We start from the raw sequence: 22,006 nt of genomic DNA, 5'->3' as shown, positions 1-22,006 counted from the left end.
GTCAATATTCCAGAGATGTCACAGAGTCTATCAATAAAACAGTTCTATCCTTTGCCTCCTGACTGCAGAATGTGTTTGTGATCATATGCCTCATCCTTTACTGTACACATCATCCAGAAATGAGCAGGAGAGACTTTAACAGACACAAAGGAATGAGGTTAATATTGTATTGAATTGGTCAGCTGACATTGTTGGTAGTGAAGAGGTTGAGGAGGCTGGTGATTCTGCTGCTGTGGTGGATGTGGCAGGAGAGATTTGTGTCTAATAAAGGCCTGTGTTTGATTGGGAGAGTAAAGGACTGATACTGGTGATTTGGGAATGAATTGTGATTTTATTTCTCTGATGATCTAGTCGTGTCACTGCAGGTGGAGTCAAATCAGAAATGTGTTTGGCTTATGTGCCATTTTGCTGAAGCCATGCCTTTAATCGACGCACAGGGCGAGTCATGAGTCGACCAAGAATTTATTTAGTTGACTACAGCCCCTGCCCAGTCTCTGAGGCTAAGCAGGATTAATCGGGTAAATTGAGTAATTCAATTCATAAAAAGCTTTGATTCTCAATTAATTCCTTGATGATTCGTTTAATTATTAGAATTTGTTAAAACCATGTGAAACTGAAGCGTATGGAGAGCACAGAACCTTTGCGGCCCTTGTGTCCCCACAGATCCTGCACAGGGCCGACTGCACAACAGTGAAGAGCATGTGGAGTTTTAAATCCACAAGTGAGTTTAGAGAGCGGAAATGATGAAAACAAACCAGTTCAATAAAAGGCTGCTAAAGTGAACGGCACATGGAGCTAATGTTGCAAAATGACTCCACCTCAGTGCTGCAGAGCTCAAAGCACAACACGACAGGACAAACACATGCCACCGCGCTGCCTACACACATTGTGTGTAGGCAGCGCGGTGGCTGAGTGGCATCACTCATGCCTCACAGCAAGAAGGTTTGGTTCGATCCCCGGGTCGCCCAGGCCTTTCTGTGTGGAGTTTTTCATGTTTCTCCCCATGTCTGGATGGGTTTCCTCCGGGTACTCCGGTTTCCCCCATCAACCAAAACATGAACGCCCTTCGAGACAACTGTTGTTGTGATTTTGGGCGTTACAAAAATAAATGAATTGAATTGAATTGAATTGAATTGACATGTTTAACTCTTATCTTAACTGAAGTGATGGGACATAAAACTTTATTTTCTGGATTCATTGACACTGTAACTGTAGCTTACATTTAATGTGACCTGTTTACAATACAGTCTGTTTACATGTGAACTGGTAATAAATAGATATATTCTAGAGACATTTTGATCTGGTCTGTATCTGTCAAATAAGCTAAATGTTTCTGTTGTTCATATCGATGTTAAGAATAAAGTGTTATTTCAAGCAGAAAAAAACATGTTTGTTTTAACTATGAACCATAACATAACAACAGATAATATGCTTTTAAGGATATTTTGTGGAATGTAAATAATTAATAGATTACTCGATTAATCGAAGTAAATAATCAATAGATTTCTTGATTACTAAAATAATGTCTATTTGCAGCTCTTGCCTGGTTAGTACTTTGATGGGAGGCGATGGGGACACCAGGTGTCAGTGTTTGAAGCTCATCACCAGTACAAAAGTCTGCACATATTTATCAGCTCGAACTAGTGGCATTGTGTCCTTGGGCATGACACTTCATCCGCATTGCCCAGTATGAATGTGGTTTGAGTGAGGGATTGGTGGTGGTCAGAGGGCAGCCTCACATCACTCAGTCTCAGTCTTGTAGCTACAATAGTACCTTACCACCACTGAGTGTGGTGGTAAGGTACTACTGTAGCCATCTCTTTCTGCCCTCTCTCCCTCTGTCTCCCCCTCTCCTTCACTCCCCCCCCCCCGGTCCGTGGTTAAAGTGCTGCAGTAGCGTTTCTCTCCTGTCCGCGCTGTGCATGGGGCTGGTGAAAGTGCCGCCTCAGGACTCTGCACACACATGCTCCAGTCTGTGTGCTGTCCTCTTTATGTGAAACGATGAAATCATTTTAAACTGCTCTAATGCCAGTGCTACATCCAATTTATCCACAGAATAAAACAACTCATGCAGTACTGTGGTTGGTCAATGTCAAAACATTTACAATTAACAATTGTATTTTTCCAGAGGCACAGTAAGAAGGAAAAGGAACTACATAGACCATAATGCTTTGCTTTGTTTCAGTGCAGCTAACATAAAGAAACTATTGTAGTCCTAATCTTTTGAAATATGATGAATAATTGAGCATATCTCATCTGAGATATAACAACTATGTTGAATATTGGCAATGACAATTTTATTTTATTTACTTTATATTTAAAATAAAGTGAAATATATCAAAATCTAAATGAATCCAGGACCGTAATGTATATTTGTATTAAAATAGGATAACCAGGATTAAAGCAGAACTCTAAAAATATAAAATCACATGGTCTCATTTTTAAATGTTCCATTATGTACCTTTCTTTTCTGGTAGAATGAGACCACTGTGTGCTGTCTCCATGGAGATGTTATTACTTTGTATGGTATGTTCCACAGTATGGCTTCAAATGTATACATTTCATTGGGGACAAGCAGGCCTCCAGACCAAGTTACAGGACAATGTTATATGCAAAGATTTTTCATGTATGTTTAGTTTTAAGTTGTGAATCACTATGGCAAAGGTCCTAATCCTTCATCATTCTGAAGCCCATGATCATGTTGTGCGGCTGTAGCGTTGATGCCTTCTTCTTCTTCTCGTTGCTTTAGTGCGCAGTGAGGGGAAGGTGTTTCACTTCCGGATCCAGCGCTCGGTGATCGGGGCTTACCTGGTCTCAGAGAAGATCTCCTTTGCCACTCTGGGAGAGCTCATCTCGTACTACCAGAAGAACCCGCGGAGCCTGGGCGTACTGCTGCAGGATCCCTGTGTCCAGCAGGTGAATACGGGGGATACGGGAGGAGGGATGGGGGGTTTAGGGCAGGGTGCTATGGCAAAATAGGCATATTGTTTTCTTACAGTCTACATTACAGTTTCAGTTAGTAGCCTCAGATTACCTATAAGAGGTAACCAAAGATATCTGCTTTACAAAGTACCCACTTCACTGTGATTGGTTAAATCCACCTGTCACTCATTTCTGTGACAGAAGTTGACCAGTAATGTTTGTTGTGTTTGTGTTTGACCAAAGAGCTGGATGAAATAAAAGCACTGAATCTCCCTACACAGAAGGAGATCTGTGTGGTCACCAGTCCCTGTGTTGCTTCCCTGGCCCAGCTCAGAAACGGGCGTCCAATCAGATTTGTTTATTTCAGTGATGCTCATTTCTCTCACCTCAGATTGATAGTTTAGTTCTTTGCTCATGGATTCTGCAGAAATCTGTGATGTTTTTGGCTAATCTACCTGTCTGTCACACCCACCTGAACTCGGGGAGATGGGGAAGTGTGGAGATGTGTGTATTCTGGATCATGGGCAGCTGTATAACTGTAATCTCTACACATCACAAGTCAAGAGATCACAAAACTGTCAATTATTTGGCCATTGTTGTAGAATAAATTGTAGCGGCCCGAAGAGAAGAGACATGACACTACAGTCAGTACAGGTATCAAGTATCAAAAATCAGATAGTAATCGATAACAAAACTAGTATCAAAACTAGACATTTGAAGAAGTATCGATACTACAGAATATTAGAGAACAACCTGTCTTAGTCTTAGTAGAGCTTAATCAAACCTACTATAAGACCACATGGTAATTATTATTTTGTGTTGATGATTACATTCTATTGTCTAAAAATGTGTCTTTTTATTATCATTGTGGTATCCAAATCAGTAGTGAGTGTCAAATCTATTCTTTAATATTGAGATTGAGTTTGCTTCCATTGTAGGGAGTATTATACCTCTGATGACATAGGTCGAGATGGCAGTGAGAGCCCTCAGTTACAGCACTGTGTAATTTCTGTAAGAGCCATGATGCATTGGTCGATACATTGCAGCACTTTGATTGTAAATGTTACATGAAGTCTGTTCAGTGAGACAAAACCAAAGTGAGTGTGAGGTAATTGCGTCTCATTCATTTGCAGAGCGCGTGGCACAGAGAATTATGGCTTAGTTATAAAAGTGTCAGCTCTGATAGATTAACCAACTGCACATAAAGTCTATACAAGTCTGAAAGTAATCTCTCTACTCCAGACAGAGAACGCTTCCATCTTGTTTTGGTTCTTGTGGTGCACAATGTTTCAGGAAGCAATTTGTATTTTTTTCAGCTTTCTTTTTGCTTTCACTTTCTTTTCGCTGCCATAGCAAAAAACAACAACAAAAAACTAAAATCTGTCAACTGGACAAAATGTTGTAGGAGTGAAGACGTTTCGCTGCTCATCTGAGCCGCTTCTTCAGTTCTGGTCAGATTATAAAAGTATTCATCCCCCTGGAACTTTTTCACATATTTTCACGTCACAACCACTAATTTAAATACATTTTCTTGTGAATGAGCAACACAAAATGGCACACAAGTGTGAAGTGGAGGGAAATATTTTACAAGATTTCTAATTTTTTTTTAAATAAAAAACGTCAGTGTGTTAAGTTCAGTGTGCATTCAGTGTGTATTCATTCCCCTTTTTCTTGAATGCAATTAATTGCTTTTAGAAGTTGCCTGATGATTTTGAAAAGATTGAATGTTGACCTAATGACTAAAAAGAGTCCAGCTGTGTGTAATCTTGTCTCAGTATAAATGCAGGTGTGCTGGGAAGGCCACAGAAGTTTGTTAAGAGAGTGCTGGGGAGCAAACCACAAAATGAAGTCAAAGGAGCACACCAGACAGGTCAGAGAAAAAGTTGTGGTGAAGTTTAAAGCGGGGCTTGGGTCTAAAAGATTTCCCAAGTATTGAACATCTCAAGGAGCACTGTTCAATCCATCATCTGGAAATGGAAAGAGTATGGCACAACTGCAAACCTCCCCAGACATGTCCATCCACCAAAACTTACAGAACGAACAAGAAGAGCACTCATCAGAGATGCAGCCAGGAGGCCCATGGTGACTCTGGAAGAGCTGCAGAGATCCACAGCTCAGGTGGGGAATCTGTTCACAGGACAAATATTAGTTGTCCGCTACACAAATTTGGTCTTTATTTATTTATTTATTTACAGTGCATGTTGACCAACAGTAACTGTTTAACATGCCAGAATTAGCCAAGAGGCTAGTTTTCATTTTCATATGGAAGAGTGGCAAGAAGAAAGCCATTGTTGATAACCATCCATAAGAAGTCTCATCTACAGTTCACTAGAAGTCATTTGGAGGACACAGCAAACATGTGGCAGGAGGTGTTCTGGGCTGATGAGACCAAAATCAAACTTTTTGGCCTCCACGCTACGTGTGGAGGAAAACTAACACTGCGCATCACTCTGAACACACCATCCCCACAGTCAAACACGGTGATGGCAGCATCATGCTGTGGAGGTGCTTTTCTTCAGCTGGAACAGAGAAGCTGGTCACAGTTGATGTGAAGATGGATGGAGTTAAATACAGGGAAAATCTGTTGGAGTCTGCAAAAGACTTGAGACTGGGGTGGAGGTTCACCTTCCAGCAGGACAACCATCCTAAACATAAAGCCAAAGCAACAATGGAATGGTTTATAGTAAAACATATTCATGTGTTAGAATGGCCCAGTCAAAGTCTGGACCTAAATCCAATTGAGAATCTGTGACACGATCTGAATACTTTGCACACTGCACTTTTCAGTTTTGTATTTTTTTTAATCTGGAAATGGTTTATAGTAAAACATATTAATGTGTTAGAATGGCCCAGTCAAAGTCTGGACCTAAATCCAATTGAGAATCTGTGACAAGATCTGAATACTTTGCACACTGCACTTTTCAGTTTTGTATTTTTTTTAATCTGGGAATGATGTATAATTTTCTTTCTACTTCACACTTACGTACCATTTTGTGTTACTTATACACATAAAATGTAAATTAAAAAAATATTTAAATTTGTGGTTGTGACTTGACAAAATTTGTTTCTGTTTGTAGGCTAGATCTATTGCGCTACCCTGAGCTACATCTGACCCTCTCCTCTGCTCCTCTGACCCTCTTCTCTGCTTCACTGACCCTCTCCTCTGCATCCTCTGCTCCTCTGACCCTCTCCTTTGCTCCTCTGACCCTCTCCTCTGCATCCTCTGCTCCTCTGACCCTCTGCTCAGCTCCTCTGACCCTCTCTTCTGCTCCTCTGACCCTCTCGTCTGCTCCTCTGACCCTCTCCTTTGCTCCTCTGACCCTCTCCTCTGCTCCTCTGACCCTCTCCTCTGCATCCTCTGCTCCTCTGACCCTCTCTTCTGCTCCTCTGACTCTCTCTTCTGCTCCTCTGAGCCTCTCTTCTGCTCCTCTGACCCTCTCCTCTGCATCCTCTGCTCCTCTGATCCTCTCCTCTGCATCCTCTGCTCCTCTGACCCTCTCCTCTGCATCCTCTACTCCTCTGACCCTCTCCTCCGCTCCCCTGACCCTCTCTTCTGCTCCTCTGACCCTCTCTTCTGCTCCTCTGACCCTCTCCTCTGCATCCTCTGCTCCTCTGCTCCTCTCCTCTGCATCCTCTGCCCCTCTCCTCTGCTCCTCTGACCCTCTCTTCTGCTCCTCTGACCCTCTCCTCTGCATCCTCTGCTCCTCTCCTCTGCATCCTCTGCTCCTCTGACCCTCTCCTCTGCATCCTCTGCTCCTCTGACCCTCTCCTCTACTCCTCTGACCCTCTCCTCTGCGTCCTTTTTAAGATGTTCAAATGAAAGTTAATGGTTGCTTGTTGCATTTTGTGTTTTTCCAGAAGAGTCGGTGAGGCAGAGGAGGGAGCCGCAGCGGCGCACTCTGGCATTCATTAGAAACATTTCAAAACGTGATTGTGCATAAAACAGAATTTTTTACATATTTTATTCAACTAGAACATTATTACATCAGCACATGTTCATATGTGTGGCATTAGGGACTGCAAAATGACCAAAGGTTATAGTGTTGAGAAGAGAAACATTTCATTCCAGTAAAGGTGCATTATGTAACTTTTCTGGTGCAGGGTATGCTACTTGCTTGTCTTTATTTAATTGTCATAGCTTTGCCTGGAATATGCCACAGCAAGAAATTAAATGCCATAAAGTGAAGTTACAAAGTGAAGGTCATATCTGTGGAGAGGCGCCCCACTCCACAAAGTAGAATTGCATATTTGGCTATAAAAACAGCTTGTATAAATAAAAGATAGATATATTTAATGCCATGTTGTGAAACATTTCAGGCAACACAATACAATTTCCATGGAAACAACTCCAATAATGGTTCATTTTGTGTTTGATAATTTCACTCACTCAAATTCTCATTCATACTTGGACTGCACTGGAATGCACTGACTCAAGCAGGTTTCGAACTGCTAACCTGCCCACTTTAGGGTGACTCCCCAGGGTGTTTCTGGGAGTCACCCCAAATAACCATAGTCAAATGAACAGCTGTGCTTAATATTATTGATAATATTGCACCAAATTATAATAAAAAAGAGAGATAAATATTTATAAATCTTATAATTTTTTTATTCAGCTTTTTTTTTCTTATATGCAAGTTAAATTCTCAAAATGATCTCGTTAAAGCGCCTGCACCTAATTACAAACCATGAGTCAGCAACATGTTCAGGAACACTTTCAGCCCCGCCCACTAAGTCCTTCCTACCACTGTGACGATGCACCATGACACAAAAACTGTCTGGGACAGAGTCACACAGTTGGTTTCCCATCCCTAGTAACAATGTGACTGATTAGATGAAAAAAGATCCAAAAATCCAATGGCACTCAATAGTAACCACCTATCCCCCAGTTCTGGAGGTACATTTCTCATTTCTCCCATAAACTTTCTGAAAAGAGTTACTGTTAAAAGTTTGAAAGCTTGTTCAGGGCTTATCAGCTGTGTGGGAATATGACCACAATAATGACCTAATGACCACAATACCTTCAATTTTATTTAACATCAGTTTCTGAAACTGTATAAACTGCTAAGTTATTGAAACATTTTGCCATATCTTGCATTTGACTCTCCATATCTCCATTTGACTTTCTATTGAAAAAAAGTGATCCCTCTCTCCCTAAGTGCTGCTGTCAAACCTGTCATTTTGGTCTTAAATGTTCGTATTAACCCGCTCTACATGATCCTGGTGTTTTTATTTTGCTTTTTTATCCGTAAAGCAAGATATGAACATTAATAACATTCAAATCAGGCATCTTCTTTCCCCGGGGTCACTCCTGTTAGCATTAGCAACATGTTTGATTGACAGAGTTACTAAGTGCCCGCCCCCTGTTAAACCAGTGGTGTGGGCGAGAAGGGGTGTGTACTTTCAACAGCATACTCGGAGTCAGAAATCCAAACATGGAACTCGGCTCTAAAAATCAAGTATAGATCCTTTTAAAACCTGGGATGCCATCTTTGGGTCATCCAGGTGAAAAAAGGTCTTATATGATAAGTACTTTTTATTTGTATTTGTATGCATTTTATACATTTCAAACAATTTAAAGCACCTATAATGCACTATTTTCTGATCTGTTCTAATGTTGTTTCCTCATCACAAACAGACCTGGAGTTGTGTTTTGTTTCATTCATACATGTTTAACACAAATCCTGTATATTTAGGCTGAGTTCTTCTCTCAAACTGAAAACACTCTGTTCCACCTTGTGATGTCATCATGTGGTGATACAGGAAGTGCTTCACTGTGTTTTTAGATTCCACACAACTTCACTAGAATCATTTAGATGATTCCCGCCTTGGATTTGTCACTGAACTAAAGGTAAAAGGAGCTGTGAAACTGAAAATTACTATTTCATGACATCACAAGGTGGAACAGAGCATTTTGAGCTTTGGAGATGTAAACAGACTAATAATAAAGTGTTACTCAAATATGTGTGAATGAAACAAAACAACTCCAGGGATGTTTCTGATCAAGTAATAACTTTAATCTCTGAAAATCGATAATTAAGCCTGTATACAGAAACTCCATGTTGTACTTTTATATATTGTACTAACATCTAAAGTCTCATATTAATCCTCAGACCACTGTGTCATTTGCATATCAGCATTACTTTGTCCTAATTTCTCTCTCGACCCAAATCTGTCGCTCTTTGATCAGCACTTTTCAGTTTCACACAGAGAGATTTAAAAACAACAAGACTTCAATGGACCGTGAACAATGAACAAGAGAGCCACACACAAGTTACAGTATGTTGTTTTACAGTTTTAATGCTGCTCAGTGTCTCAAAATGGAGATTATATATACAGTAAAACACAATGTGGAAGGTTTAAGGAACTGTATGCAAGATTTAGATTTTAAATGATATAAACATAACTGCAGATATGAGGTAAACATGTTCAAATCAAGTATAGCTTTTACTGATAAATACAATGCTGATTTCAAACACTGGACATGGCCAAGTTGTTTGTTATAATTTGATGTTTTGGTTCTCAGGGTGATTACCCAATCAGAAAGCAGAATGAGCCTCACATTTGAGTTGCCAATTTTCTAGTTTCAATGCTGAAATCCATTTGGTTTAAACCTAAAAGGACTGTCTGATCTGAATGGTCACTGCCTAAACCCCAGCACCTGCAGATAATCATGACTCAGCGCTAGTGCAGCCTCTGCAGCTCAGGGAGTGAATTCTGGAGGTTCTGAGCTTTCATGAGACATGGCCTGTCCATATAGACCTTATTAGGCCCCGCCCACTTTTCCAGTAAACTAAAACTTCCCTATCTTTGTGGTGGCACTTTAGGTTAAGCAGGAATCCCATGTATTTCAATTGAGAATTTGGGAAAAGTTTCACTGCTAAAATCTGATATAAAGTAGGCTGATTTGTGTCAAATGTTCAATGTTTATGTGCAACAACACGTCAACAATGCACCAGTTCTCTGGGAGGCTTTAAAATAGCTTTGTAGTTCATATAGAACTTATTTGGTGTCACAATCGGCAGCTTTATGCAAAATAATGCAGCCTGAATAGTGATCGTAGCAGCTTCCAGAATAAGGTGAATTCAGAGAATGAGAAAAACTCTGTGTGCTCTCTCTGCAGGCTAAGGCTCCGGCAACACACATTCAGTTGTGATTGTTGTATCTTTTTTAAACCTGTCAGAGAGAAAAGGCATGCAGGAAAATTCGGGTGAAATTGAATTTTTCCCAATTTAGTCCCAAAATGTGCCAAGAAGATTCCCTATGCAGTATAGACACCCACTTTTTTTGAAATGCTGCTGATACAGAAGTGTTTAGTCCTGGTTTAGTCCTGGTTTAGTCCTGGTTTAGTCCTGGTTTAGTCCTGGTTTAGTCCTTATTCTCTCTTGTATGTATATATATATATATATATATATATATATATATATATATATATATATATATATATATATATATATACAATTATCCCCATCTATTTTCACTTATTTATGGTAAAAACAGTCAATACAGTGATAAAGAAAATAACGAATGAAGTGACTTTTTACTCAACTTTTCAACATTTACGTATTTTTTAAATTTTTATTATGATTTAAAGGTGCATTATGTTACTTTTCTCCTGGGGGGTCCGCTGCGTTCATATCTCCATGGCAATGGTGCTCTGAAGGAGGAGTGACTTGACACTGAGAGCAAAGCAAGGGGTGTTAAGTCACTCCCCCTGTTTTTGATGAATATAGCATCAAAACAGTTAAAGGTAACGTGGTGGTCTAAATATGTGATGTGTTAGCAGATGATACCCCATAGAAGTGAAATACCCCCTCTTTAAGTTTTTTTTTTTTCCTTTTCTGTCTAGATGACTGTAACTGATGCAGATCCTCTTTAAAAACTCAACTAGACTTACACTTTAAATTGTGCCTTATATTATCCACCATATCATAGACTCACGTTTTCTTTGCGCTGAATGTTTGAGTACATTTTATTATAATATTTATTTAATTTATAATAACTTAAGTTGATTTAATGTTTTTTGTTGTGTTTTTCTGTTTGATGTTTTTTTTATTTAAATGTCCAATCTTTTTACTGATAAAGCCAGTGTGTTGATTCATACTGAGCATGTTTTAAATTATAATTTTTCTTTATTTTCTGTACTATTTTAATCACAATAAATGACTGAACTTTAATCATTTTGTGGTGGTGTTTTATTTCACACACAAAAATGCAAATAAAATGTCAAAATTCTATAAAAAATAAAGTACTTGCAGTCATCTTAACCAAAAAAAAAAAAAAAGAATATTTAAACCATTTACACATGTTATAAATACTGTACTTTAAGCAAAATGAATTCTATAGCATTTTTCAGTATTTTCCCACAGAGTGTATCAAGTTCCTTTATTTTGACTATAAACACGCTGAATTAGCCATTTCTCCTGTATGTGACGTTTAAAGGGGAGGTCTCATGATATTTTTTTGTCTTTTTAAACCAATCATAATTACTTTGAGAACAGCATGCCACATTAACAACCTTTAAATAACTTTATGGGATAGTTTAATGTGTAATTTTAACACCTCCACTGGTTCTACTTAAAATGATCTGAATGACCAACAGAGGGCAGCAAAGTCCGTTTTTGTTGCAATCTGAGAAAAAAAACCAAAAACTAAAATTACTAAAATTTTGGGGTAAATAAATAGTGCTTGACTGGATATAGAGGGATTCAAGATTGGTCAGTGCTTAATGGAGTAGGCGGGGATAGTGAGAGTGGGCGGAGCTTATAGTAACCACACAACAGATGTTAAAAGATAACCTGGTCAAATGAAACAAAACATAATTAGGACAACTATGGATGGAGGTTAAAAGAGTGATTTTGCATTATATCCTGATCATTTCAAGTTGCATGTGTTTAATTTAAATTGTTTTGTTTTGTGTTGTCAGAGAGAGCTGTTCGACATGGAGCCCTGGGAGCGGCCCCGGGAAGAGTTTAAGCTGTATAAGAAGCTGGGGGAGGGGCACTTCGGACAGGTGTGGGAGGCTCTGTGGACCACACACAACAACAAGAAGGTGGCCATCAAGACTCTCAAACAAGGTACGGAACGTGGTCCTGGTTTAGCCCTAGTTCAGTCCTGGGTTGGTTCTGGTTTAGTCCCTTTTTAGTCCTAGTTTAGTCATGGCTTATTCTTGTTTCAATCTTTGTTTTATCTTTGTTCAGTCCTGGTTTAATCCTTTTCTACTTCTGATTCAGGTCTGGTCCAGTCTTAGTATAGTTCTGGGTCAGTTCTGGTTCACTGTTTTAGTCCTGGTTCATTTCTGGTCCATTCCAGGTTTAGTCCTAGTTTAGTCCAGGTGTAGTCCAGGTGTAGTCCTGGTTTAGTCCTAGTTGAGTTCTGGTTTAATCCTGGTTCCGTCCTGGATTTGAAGCCTTTTTTTGCAGAGTTTACATATTCAGGCTGCGTCTGCGTGATTCAGTGTCCCTCATGAACTGAAAACATGCAGGATGTTTCATATCATTTCATATGTCTTTACTGACAGACGGGTGCAAGAGCCCTTTATGCAGAGCCCTGTTGCTCACAGTAGTGGGAGTGACCTCGAGGAAAGTTGGGACCAGATTGGTCTGTTATTAATGTTCATATCTTGATTTATGGTCAAAATAGTGAAATAATAACAGGATCACGTAGAGCGACCAAAGTGACGGGGCTCACAGCAGCGGTTACAGAGGAGCCAGGTTTTTTCAATAGAAAGTGAATAGCTACCAGAGCTCAAAGGAACCACTTTGCACCCATGCTCACTTCCTATTTGGAACGTGGCGGTTAGCGTGTTAGTTATGTCCATTTATTTATGCAGTCTATGATCTGTGCTAAAGCTAAATGCTAGTGTCTTCCTCCAGTCAGACGCCCAAAGTCTGGAGCAGACGGGGTTTTACCCGGGTGAACGGGCTTTACCCACTACTGGAGGAGTGGCAGACTTAAATGCAAATCCACTCATAGAGCAGCTCTAAAACCACATGAAGTTTAGCTTAGCAGTTGATAACCTGCACTCCGCCGACATGAGCATGTGCAGGACAGTGTTTTAACAACATAATTATATCTACTCATAACTCGTCTGTAAAACTACATTCAGTGAACAGAAGTGGCTGCTTCTTTTTCAACCCCAAACCAAAGTGCATGTATTGTTATGGGTCTATGTGCTGTACCACACGCACAGCACAGCGTGCTGCTGAGGCACGTAAAGTACCTTTATAGTCACTAATATAGTCCCCCCCCACTAGAAAAGTTACATAGAGCAGCTTCAAATAATATAAATTTAATGTTGATTCTCCACATGTTGTCCCTCTCCTCTGTGTTGTTCTCCAGAGGACACAAAACAGGATGAGTTTGTGAAGGAGGTGACGGCGCTGAAGAACCTGCACCACCCCAAACTGATCCAGCTGTTAGCCATGTGCTCCAGAGGAGAGCCTGTTTACATCGTCACCGAACTCATGAGCAAGGGCAGCCTCAAGTCCTACCTCGACTGTAAGACAACACACTCTTCATACTACTGCCCCCCGTCACCTACAGCGATGCACAGGTCACAAACGTCCTTTGTGGATCATTAAAACAACTGTATGTAGCCTGCACTCTTAAGGCCCATGCAGCAGACAGAACCAAAACACCATACACTTATTTCAATTTATCTGTAAATACTAACTATAACTGTGAATGAGGGTCACATGAGCCTCTCATTTGTGTTACCAGTTTCAATGCTGAATTCCAGTTGGTTTAAACCTAAAATGCCTCCCTCTGATCTGTCACTACCTAAACCCCAGCACCTGCAGCCAATCATGAATCAGTGCTAGTGTGTTCAGTAGAAAACCACCATGAAGGCTTATTAAGGTAATGACAAACTAGATAGAATTTTGATTGTAGTTCATTTCATAAACCATTTTTTCCTACCCACTTAAAAATTGTGTAATAATTCTTAAAATATAAAAAAAAAATTGTAATTTTTAAATGGATCACTTGATTTGTTTTAGTACAATTTTCTGCTAATTAGCCAACTGTTGCATTTTATTTTCACCCAGAAGGGCCAAACTTTGCTGTGTTTTGTTGAATATTTTTGCATATGGAATGAACAATCTTGTGGAAAGACTTCATCAGGACTGGGTCCACACACTGGCCGTGTCTCAATTCGCCAAATGCACCTTTTAAAGGGACCCTTCGAGGTACTCCTCAAAGTGTGGTTTCAAGCTTCCGGTCGAGAGTGTGTCCTCCTCAGTGTAGCCGCCATCTTGCTGAAGTGGGACAGGTCTAAACCAGGGACTGCACTTCCACCGCTGTCTTTGAACGTACGATACGTACGTTATTTTTAATGATTTATTATTTAATTGAAGAAAAGTCAAGATGTCATCGTCATAGCCGTTTCTTTTTGTTTATATTGAATATCAATAGGAAAATATAAGTTTCAAGGTGATTTTTTTCTCAATTGTAGCTACTTCATAACTTTAACAAAATATACCTTGTGAAAACGTAATAACAGGGACAGAGGTAACAATATAATTTTTACATTCATAGTCTATAAACCAGAGAACACTGATTAGTTGTACATATAGTGGGATATTGCAGTTTAACATTCGGTATTTTGGCCAGTTGCTACACCACTTTAATAACAGTAGAGGGCACTGTTTCCCTTCTATGCCGTGTCAGTTCTTTTCATATTATTATTGTAAAGTATTTTCTAGCAGTGCAGTACTACATCAAACTAGTATCTTGACTTACTAAGGTAAATGACACGTGCCCACGAGGGGTGCAGACGTATGGAATGTACTGACACACATGAAGATTTTGTGCACGTCTCAGGACGCTCTTCTGTCCTTTCTGGAGAGTCCGTTGCTTCATTGTTCACATTACCTGTGTGGAACTCATTAAACCTTCTGACTTTATGTTTCAGTCTCTTGGTCTTTGACGCTTACAATAGAAATGAACATTTTTACATTATTCTTATTGCAATAATAATTTCTCATGATAATAATGTCTTCTTATTGTCTAGCAAAAACTGCACATTCCTTTATTCCATGTAACTCCCCTCCTTTTTAATCATCAAACACACAGCCTGTACTTATCTTTATTCAGATTTAACAGTTTCATGTCACGCATTCAGTAGGGTGGGTTGAAATGGGACAGCCCTTGTCACGCCGGAAATTACGTAACTGCCTTCGATGCACACTTCCAATCGTGATCCTAAGGCCAGTTTGGCGAATTGGGACATGGCCACTATCTGAACTGTTGATGTCTATTGCCATCTGTTGGCACAGCGTGTAATTGCCTGCATAGAGCGGCATATTAACAAACACTAATATGTTCCTCCAATAGTCTCAGTATTTTTCTGCATATCATAGCCATTCTAAACTACACAGAACTGGTCCAACTTTGTACCTATTTGATCATTTTCATGTTGTTCAAATGTGCATCAAGTTTCAATACTAGTTTTTGTGTCAATTAGTAGTAATCTTTTTGATAACCTTGCAATCAAAACCAAGACCCAACCAACCAATAAACACAACTGTACTCTGAAATCAAAAATAAAACAGATACATAAAATAAGAGTGTAGATCTAGTTAAGGCTATTAAATTTATTTGTACAGCACAATTTGTACCCAAGGTAATTCAAAGTTCTTTAGACAATAAGAAAGACATTAAAATCACAACACAACAAATCAAAATATAAATAATCATCATAAAATTAACATTCAAGGAGAAACGTGCATAATAAAAACCTTTCTCTAAACACCACTCTAAACGCCTGTTTGTTGTTGGGCAGCTCCGGAGGGCCAGGTGCTCACCTCAGCCCACCTCATCTACATGGGCAGTCAGGTGGCAGAGGGCATGGCGTACCTGGAGGACCGCAGCATCGTGCACAGAGACCTGGCCGCTCGTAACATCCTGGTGGGGGAGGATCTGGTCTGCAAGGTGGCCGACTTTGGACTGGCTCGCATCATTAAGGTTAGTGATAAGTTGCCTTATTCATGGTCTAGAAATTGGTGATGTTTTGATTTCAGATGGAGGTTCGGAGTCTGTATAAGTCTATGGGAGATTTACTGTTTTTGAAAGGAATAAGCAAAGGCCCTGTACCCATTTTTCCCATGTATACTCCTACTTAAGTAATATTGTTATTGAAGTAACAGTACTCTTGCTTGAGTAAACATTTCCTTTAACTGCTGTGAGTAAGTCTAGTGACAAAAGCTTTATGTTGACAATATGAAATGATTTGCACCGCTCCTTCAGATTTTGTGTTTTCTCATTTTGTGTCTGTCCTTTGAAAATACCAGACTGTGCAATTATTTAATGTTTTGTCTTTCAGATTACATTAACTTGAATAAATCCGATGTTACGTCCTGACTGTGACTCTTTAAGTTTCTCTCACTTGAGTAGTACTTTTCTCAAATACTGTATTTTATTTTTTTCGAAGTAACATGAATCAAATTTTTAGCAACACTCCCCACCGCTGGTTAGTACAGATATATTGTATAAGCAGCTCTTGATACATAATGTAAGTGAGGAATAACATTGGACCACTGCAAACCATTTAAAATGAGGTAGTTCTGTTTTTCACAGGGACATTGCCTTTTATTTTTTTTGCTTTTTTTACTTTTACTGATAGAGATGACATTGAACTTTGTGCCAGTTTTCATTTCATATGGACAGGTCCAGTAATCACAGAGATATTAACCATAAACTAGGTCAGAACATCTACATTGTAACAGTTAAACAGCAGATCCCACCATAGAGTTCTGACCTGTTTCCAGCTCAGTTTAAACTATCGGGGTGTCTTTAAAAGTGCAGTATGTATCTCCAGGGAGGGGGACTCATAGCACCAAAATGATAATGAAACTTATTGAATCTGTAATAATACATACATATTAATAAGTTGTTTTCAGTGAATAAGACATTTTCAAAACAATAAAAGGTGATACGGTGATCTAAATGAATGTATTATATGTATCTATATTGGATTTATTCTGTTACAGATGCTCAAAAGATCTTGAAAATCGCGCATTCGTACTTTTTTTGGGCTGGCACTTACATGTTCGTGTCTCCCGCAGGACAGTGTGTATACAGCTAGTCGTAGCACTAAGATCCCGGTGCGCTGGACCGCTCCTGAGGCCGCGCTGCATCAGAGGTTTTCAGTTAAGTCCGACGTTTGGTCCTTCGGGGTCCTGCTCTATGAGATGATGTCCCGAGGAAAGACGCCATATGAAGGTACACACAAGATTACTATAGTTTTATACATTTGACAGCTGGATTGGGGTAAGTTTTAGTTATTCAACTGAGAAACTACACACCGTTTGGCTCTGCATGAATACTCTCTCTCGCTTGGTGCTTTGCACTATTTTATCAAGGTGCGACTGTCACGTTCAGCATGTGCCTTTGCCCCGCTGGTCTGATGGCGTCAGTAACGTGCCATCTGGGCCTATTAATGATGAGAGATTTCCAGAGCTGGATCACAGCCCTACACTTGTGCCTCAGATGACACCTTCATTGCAAAGTGAAGGTGGATTGATGCTGTGTTATGGCGTTCCACGTGTGCCTTTGTGGCTGGGATCTCACTAGGCACGTTGTCAGTAAGGGTGACCCTGACAATGGACGCCTTCTTGTCAGGGTGGGGGGCCACTGTATCCGGTAGCATAGTAAACAGAACCTGGAGCCCACATTTGGCCCAATGTGCATCAGTGTGCTGGAACTTTGAGATGTGTTTCTTGCCCTGAAACACTTCCTACATTTTCTTCAGGGTCAGCATTTACTGATGAAAACAAAATCACCAGGGGGCACCCGGTCACTGTGGCTGCACAGATTGGCGAAGATGATAATTATGTGGAGCAGCTCTATGCTCTATGCATTTACTCCAATCAATCCAATATCCTGTACTCAGCGCTGGTGTGGGAGCAGAGGCTCTTAGTCGCCTTGATCACCCCACAATGGTTGTCCATACATTGGATGGTGGAGATCATGCAGCTGTCTGGGGAGAGCCTTGGCCTCTCCCAGTGAGGAGAGACCTCTTATCTCAGGCGGGTGACGAAATTTACCATCCCCACCTGGACTTACTGACCCGTGAGGGGTGGAATTTGAACGCCATCGATCTCCCTGCATGTTATTGTTTCTATTCTGTGTGCTATGCTACTTTCACTCACTCTTTATACAACTGCAAGTGGTGTGTGTTTGAAGAGTGCTGTGAGACCAGACAGATAATTTCTTTCCAATGTTCTTTATCTGAAGCCCTATGCTTTCTACAACATTTGGTGGAAGACTTTTTCTACAATCAAGGTCCATTTGGCCACCATTTCAGGAGGCTGTTCCCTTGAAATATGCTGCTTTAAAGACAGTTTTCTTGTTTTGACGCATGCATGTTGGTGAACTGCAATCCTTGTAGGTTAGCCCAATGTTTGCAGTTTGCTTCTGGATTATCCAAGGTGTGCCTGCTTTGTGCCAAAGGTGGACACGGCCTGTAGCTGTTCTACTTAAAAACTTTTCACCAAACGTTCTCCTCCTCCGAGGGGTGTTGTCCCTCCCAGTGCCCTGTACGTGCTTTGTGAGCAGCAGAGTTCACGGGGGGACAAAGGGGTCTGTTGTCCCTAGGCCCTAGGGTTATAGGGGACCAGAATTGGGCCTTCATCATGAATTTATACTAAAGAGGGGCCCATGTGAGGCTTCTTACCCCAGGCCCCAAAATCTGTGGACCTGGTTGTGAGACATGTTGACAGAGCAGCTGGCCTTAGAAAAACAGATTGGTTGTTTGTGTCTTGGGCATCTCACCATGTGGCCAAGCCAGTGTCCAGTCAGAGGCTTTCTCACTGGATTGTTGAAGCCTTCTCCTTGGCTTACATCTGCAGGGCTATACTTCATGGGCCCTGTTCAGAGGTGTATCTGGCCAGGTTATATGCGATGTGGCCATTGGGCATCACCACATACCTTTGTACAGTTCTATAGACTAGATGTCTGTGGCCCTTCTTTGGCACAGGTGGTCCCAGAACCGAGGGAGTCTGGCCTCATTTAAGGTCACTGTCACTGCTTTAGGAGCTTTATTTGTGATCCGGTAATGGGCCAAACTGGAAGACGTTAGAAAAGAACTCAAGGTTACTTAATGCAACCCCAGTTCTTTAATAACTAACTCTGGTGTTTCACCTTCATTACCCTCCTTGCAAAGCAGTAAGAATGCTATAAAATTATTACAGCAGAAGCGACTGACTGTATCATGAGAGGAGGCGGAGCCTGAGATACAGTCAACCTGTCTGTCAGAGACAGACTCGGTGCCACTGGAGCTTCTGTGGATGGTCACACTCTGGGTGATTCCTAGAGAGAAACCCCTCACTCTATTATCAAAGAACCGGAGTTACGTTTAGTAACCTTGAGTTTCTGGAGAGCTAAAGAGGAGAGAGGGATGTGAGGAGTGGGTTTAATTTCACCTCTGTCCATACTATCGTTACTGTCTTTACTTCAGTATAAATGTATTATATTGATTGATATTGATTTATGTATTATATTTGATTATTAATTTTAACTTACAGTAACCCTGACATCACAATATTCCTGTTACCATAATAGTAATGGTTATTAGTTAATAGTACGGTTAAGGAAAATCACACCTTTTGACCTGTCCTGACCCAGTGAGAGACTGGTGGAGTGGGTGCTTCTCCCGATCCTGAGTCAGGCTCATGGTCCGGAGGACTCAGCTGAAGGATTAGCCCATTGTGTGCAGTGAATACAAGAAAAACAAAAGCATAGGGTGTGAAGCTGCACCCTCCTCAGACATGCTCTTTGTGTAGAGATATATACGACTGTCATTCTCTGGAATATAGGAATGTGGCACAAAAGAACGAGGGTATTTGTAGGTCTCACAGCTGCACTATAAACTACGTGAAACAAAATAACTTGACTTAATATAATCTTGTTTACAGTAGTTTTTGCTTCTTGACTGGTTTAAAACCATTTTATCTTTACATAATAAAGTTTTGTAATATGATTTGAAAATGTTTAAATGGGCCTATAGAATGTTTATATTCTGGTAGATTAAGTTATTTCTGTTTCATATAAGAAAATAATTTGCATTTTTGTAAATTAATAATAAGAATAAATAGAAAACGAAACAGTCAAGCCATTTTCTTTCAAATTAGACAGAATTGCCAATTCATCAAATTAACTTTGCCCAGAATGTTCCACTGTTAACTTTAACTCATAATGTTGCCATATCCTATTATTTCTATCTATCTCCTCTCTCCTCAAGGTAAGAGTAACAAGGAGGTCCTGGACATGCTAAGTTCCGGATACCGCCTCTCTTGCCCCACCCGCTGCCCCCCAAACATCTACCGCATCATGCTGGACTGCTGGGCCTTCGAACCCTCCAAGAGACCCTCCTTCCACGCCCTGCACAGCCAGCTCGACAGCATCTACGCCAAAATCTACTTCAAAACCATCGAAGTATAGCATCAGGAGACCCACAGCGGACTAGCAAGGAGCTCCTGTGCTTCTTATGCCAAAGGAGGAGAGAAAACAGACGTCCACTGCAAACCACTAAGCTGTGATCATAGCATAGCGCTGAAGTGGGGGGAATGCCCGGTATGTAATGGCATTTCGTACAGAGATTAGGATGCAGAGATGTTCAAGCCCCTTTCAAACTTTACTTTAAAATCTTTAGATACTAAGGGTTGTTGGGTAGCAGATTTCAACTGCTGGTATTTATAAACCTGCTTATAATTTCAGGAAAAAATATAGCATTTTTCTGACAACAGTTCCATTTTCAGTTAGATGTGCTCTAAATGAGTTTATTTGCAAAAACAGATAATTGCCTTACGGGAAAAAAAAGACTTACAATTTATACATTTTGTTTAGCAGTGGTTTCAAAAGCCAAGTCTGTTTTTATTGAATTTCAAATATTATTCCATTCCCATTTTTTTCAAATTGAGATATCTAACTCCTTAAAACAACATACATTTGAACATTGAACTATACATCACATGTTATAAACAGGACAGTTTCAAAGTGCTGCACAGACAGATAAAGACCATGAAAGACAGCAAATAGTAAATAAAACAATACATAAAAGCACTAAAATGTGTAAAGCTAAAAAATAATAAAAGACACAGAGGACCACAGGGGTGTCACTGTCACATGTCATTCAAAATATGAATTTATATTCCAGGTCACCTGGAGATATATATATATATATATATATATATATATATATATATATATATATATATATAGATGAGGCAAATAAATATTTACTGCAGCTGGGATTTTAAACATTTGAAATACCTTGGAAAAACTTGAATAATCCAGAAATGAGGTACATCTACACAGGTGATGCATGGGCGCCCACTGGTGGTTCTCCAGGTGTACTGCAGTTTTACAGTTTCAGTTACAGTTGAGGCTTGCTCAGGGTTAGAACAGGTTTAGACCCAGGTTAGTCATAGATTATGTCACATTTGAGTCCTGTTTTAGATCCGGTTTAGTCCTTGTACACAGTAATACCCAAATCTTCTGACATAATTTGATCTTGGGTAGATTAGGGATGTAGGATTTGGCAAAAAAAAAGAAAAAAAGTAATTTAAATTTTTCTGACAAGCATTGTGATTAGATTTGAGACTTATGTTTTAATAATAGGATTCTGTGTAAAAGTCACATTTCAAATGCATCCAAGTGAACTGTCAAACTAATACACAAATCTCATTTTAGAACATGTTTGTACAGGTTTAAACTGCAGCATTAGCAGTTTTTATGCAGAATAAAACAGCATATTTTGTTTTTTATGGAAGAAATGATGGTACTTCAAAACTGCAGCCTTTGACAGTTGCAGATTGTGTCCATTCAAATTACGATTTTGATTCGATTGCAGCCCTAATGTAGATGTAACTTTTTGGTAATTCTCTAAAATGTCGTTATTTTTCTTTCTTTTTTTTCATTTAAACACATTATTTAGGACATCCTGTATCATATTCAGATTGTAAAGCAGGTTTGAAGGGGGCCAAAACCACTCGTACCTACAACTTGAGCACAGTGGCAGCACCTGCAGCTGTTACTTTTCTACCGTTTGTGTTTTTATAATATTGTTCTGAATTATGAATGAGAC

General features: G+C 39.9%; 1 protein-coding gene across 1 annotated transcript in view; it reads left to right on the top strand.

Annotated features, from left to right (window-relative positions):
* The window catches only part of srms (src-related kinase lacking C-terminal regulatory tyrosine and N-terminal myristylation sites), a 38,863-nt gene extending 17,847 nt beyond the window's left edge, over positions 1-21,016 (top strand). Inside the window, exons 3-8 of the mRNA XM_033969768.2 lie at positions 2,750-2,916; positions 11,846-11,996; positions 13,261-13,419; positions 15,704-15,885; positions 16,986-17,142; positions 20,162-21,016. Of these exons, the coding sequence (XP_033825659.1) occupies positions 2,750-2,916; positions 11,846-11,996; positions 13,261-13,419; positions 15,704-15,885; positions 16,986-17,142; positions 20,162-20,361 (1,016 nt within the window). The 3' untranslated portion in view covers positions 20,362-21,016. The remainder of the gene's footprint in view (positions 1-2,749; positions 2,917-11,845; positions 11,997-13,260; positions 13,420-15,703; positions 15,886-16,985; positions 17,143-20,161) is intronic.
* Positions 21,017-22,006: the final 990 nt, after the last annotated feature.

The sequence above is a fragment of the Periophthalmus magnuspinnatus genome, chromosome 7 (assembly GCF_009829125.3).
Source record: "Periophthalmus magnuspinnatus isolate fPerMag1 chromosome 7, fPerMag1.2.pri, whole genome shotgun sequence".
Lineage (NCBI taxonomy): Eukaryota > Metazoa > Chordata > Actinopteri > Gobiiformes > Gobiidae > Periophthalmus > Periophthalmus magnuspinnatus.
Note: the sequence above shows the minus strand (reverse complement) of the source record. Positions and strands in the feature narration are given on the sequence as shown.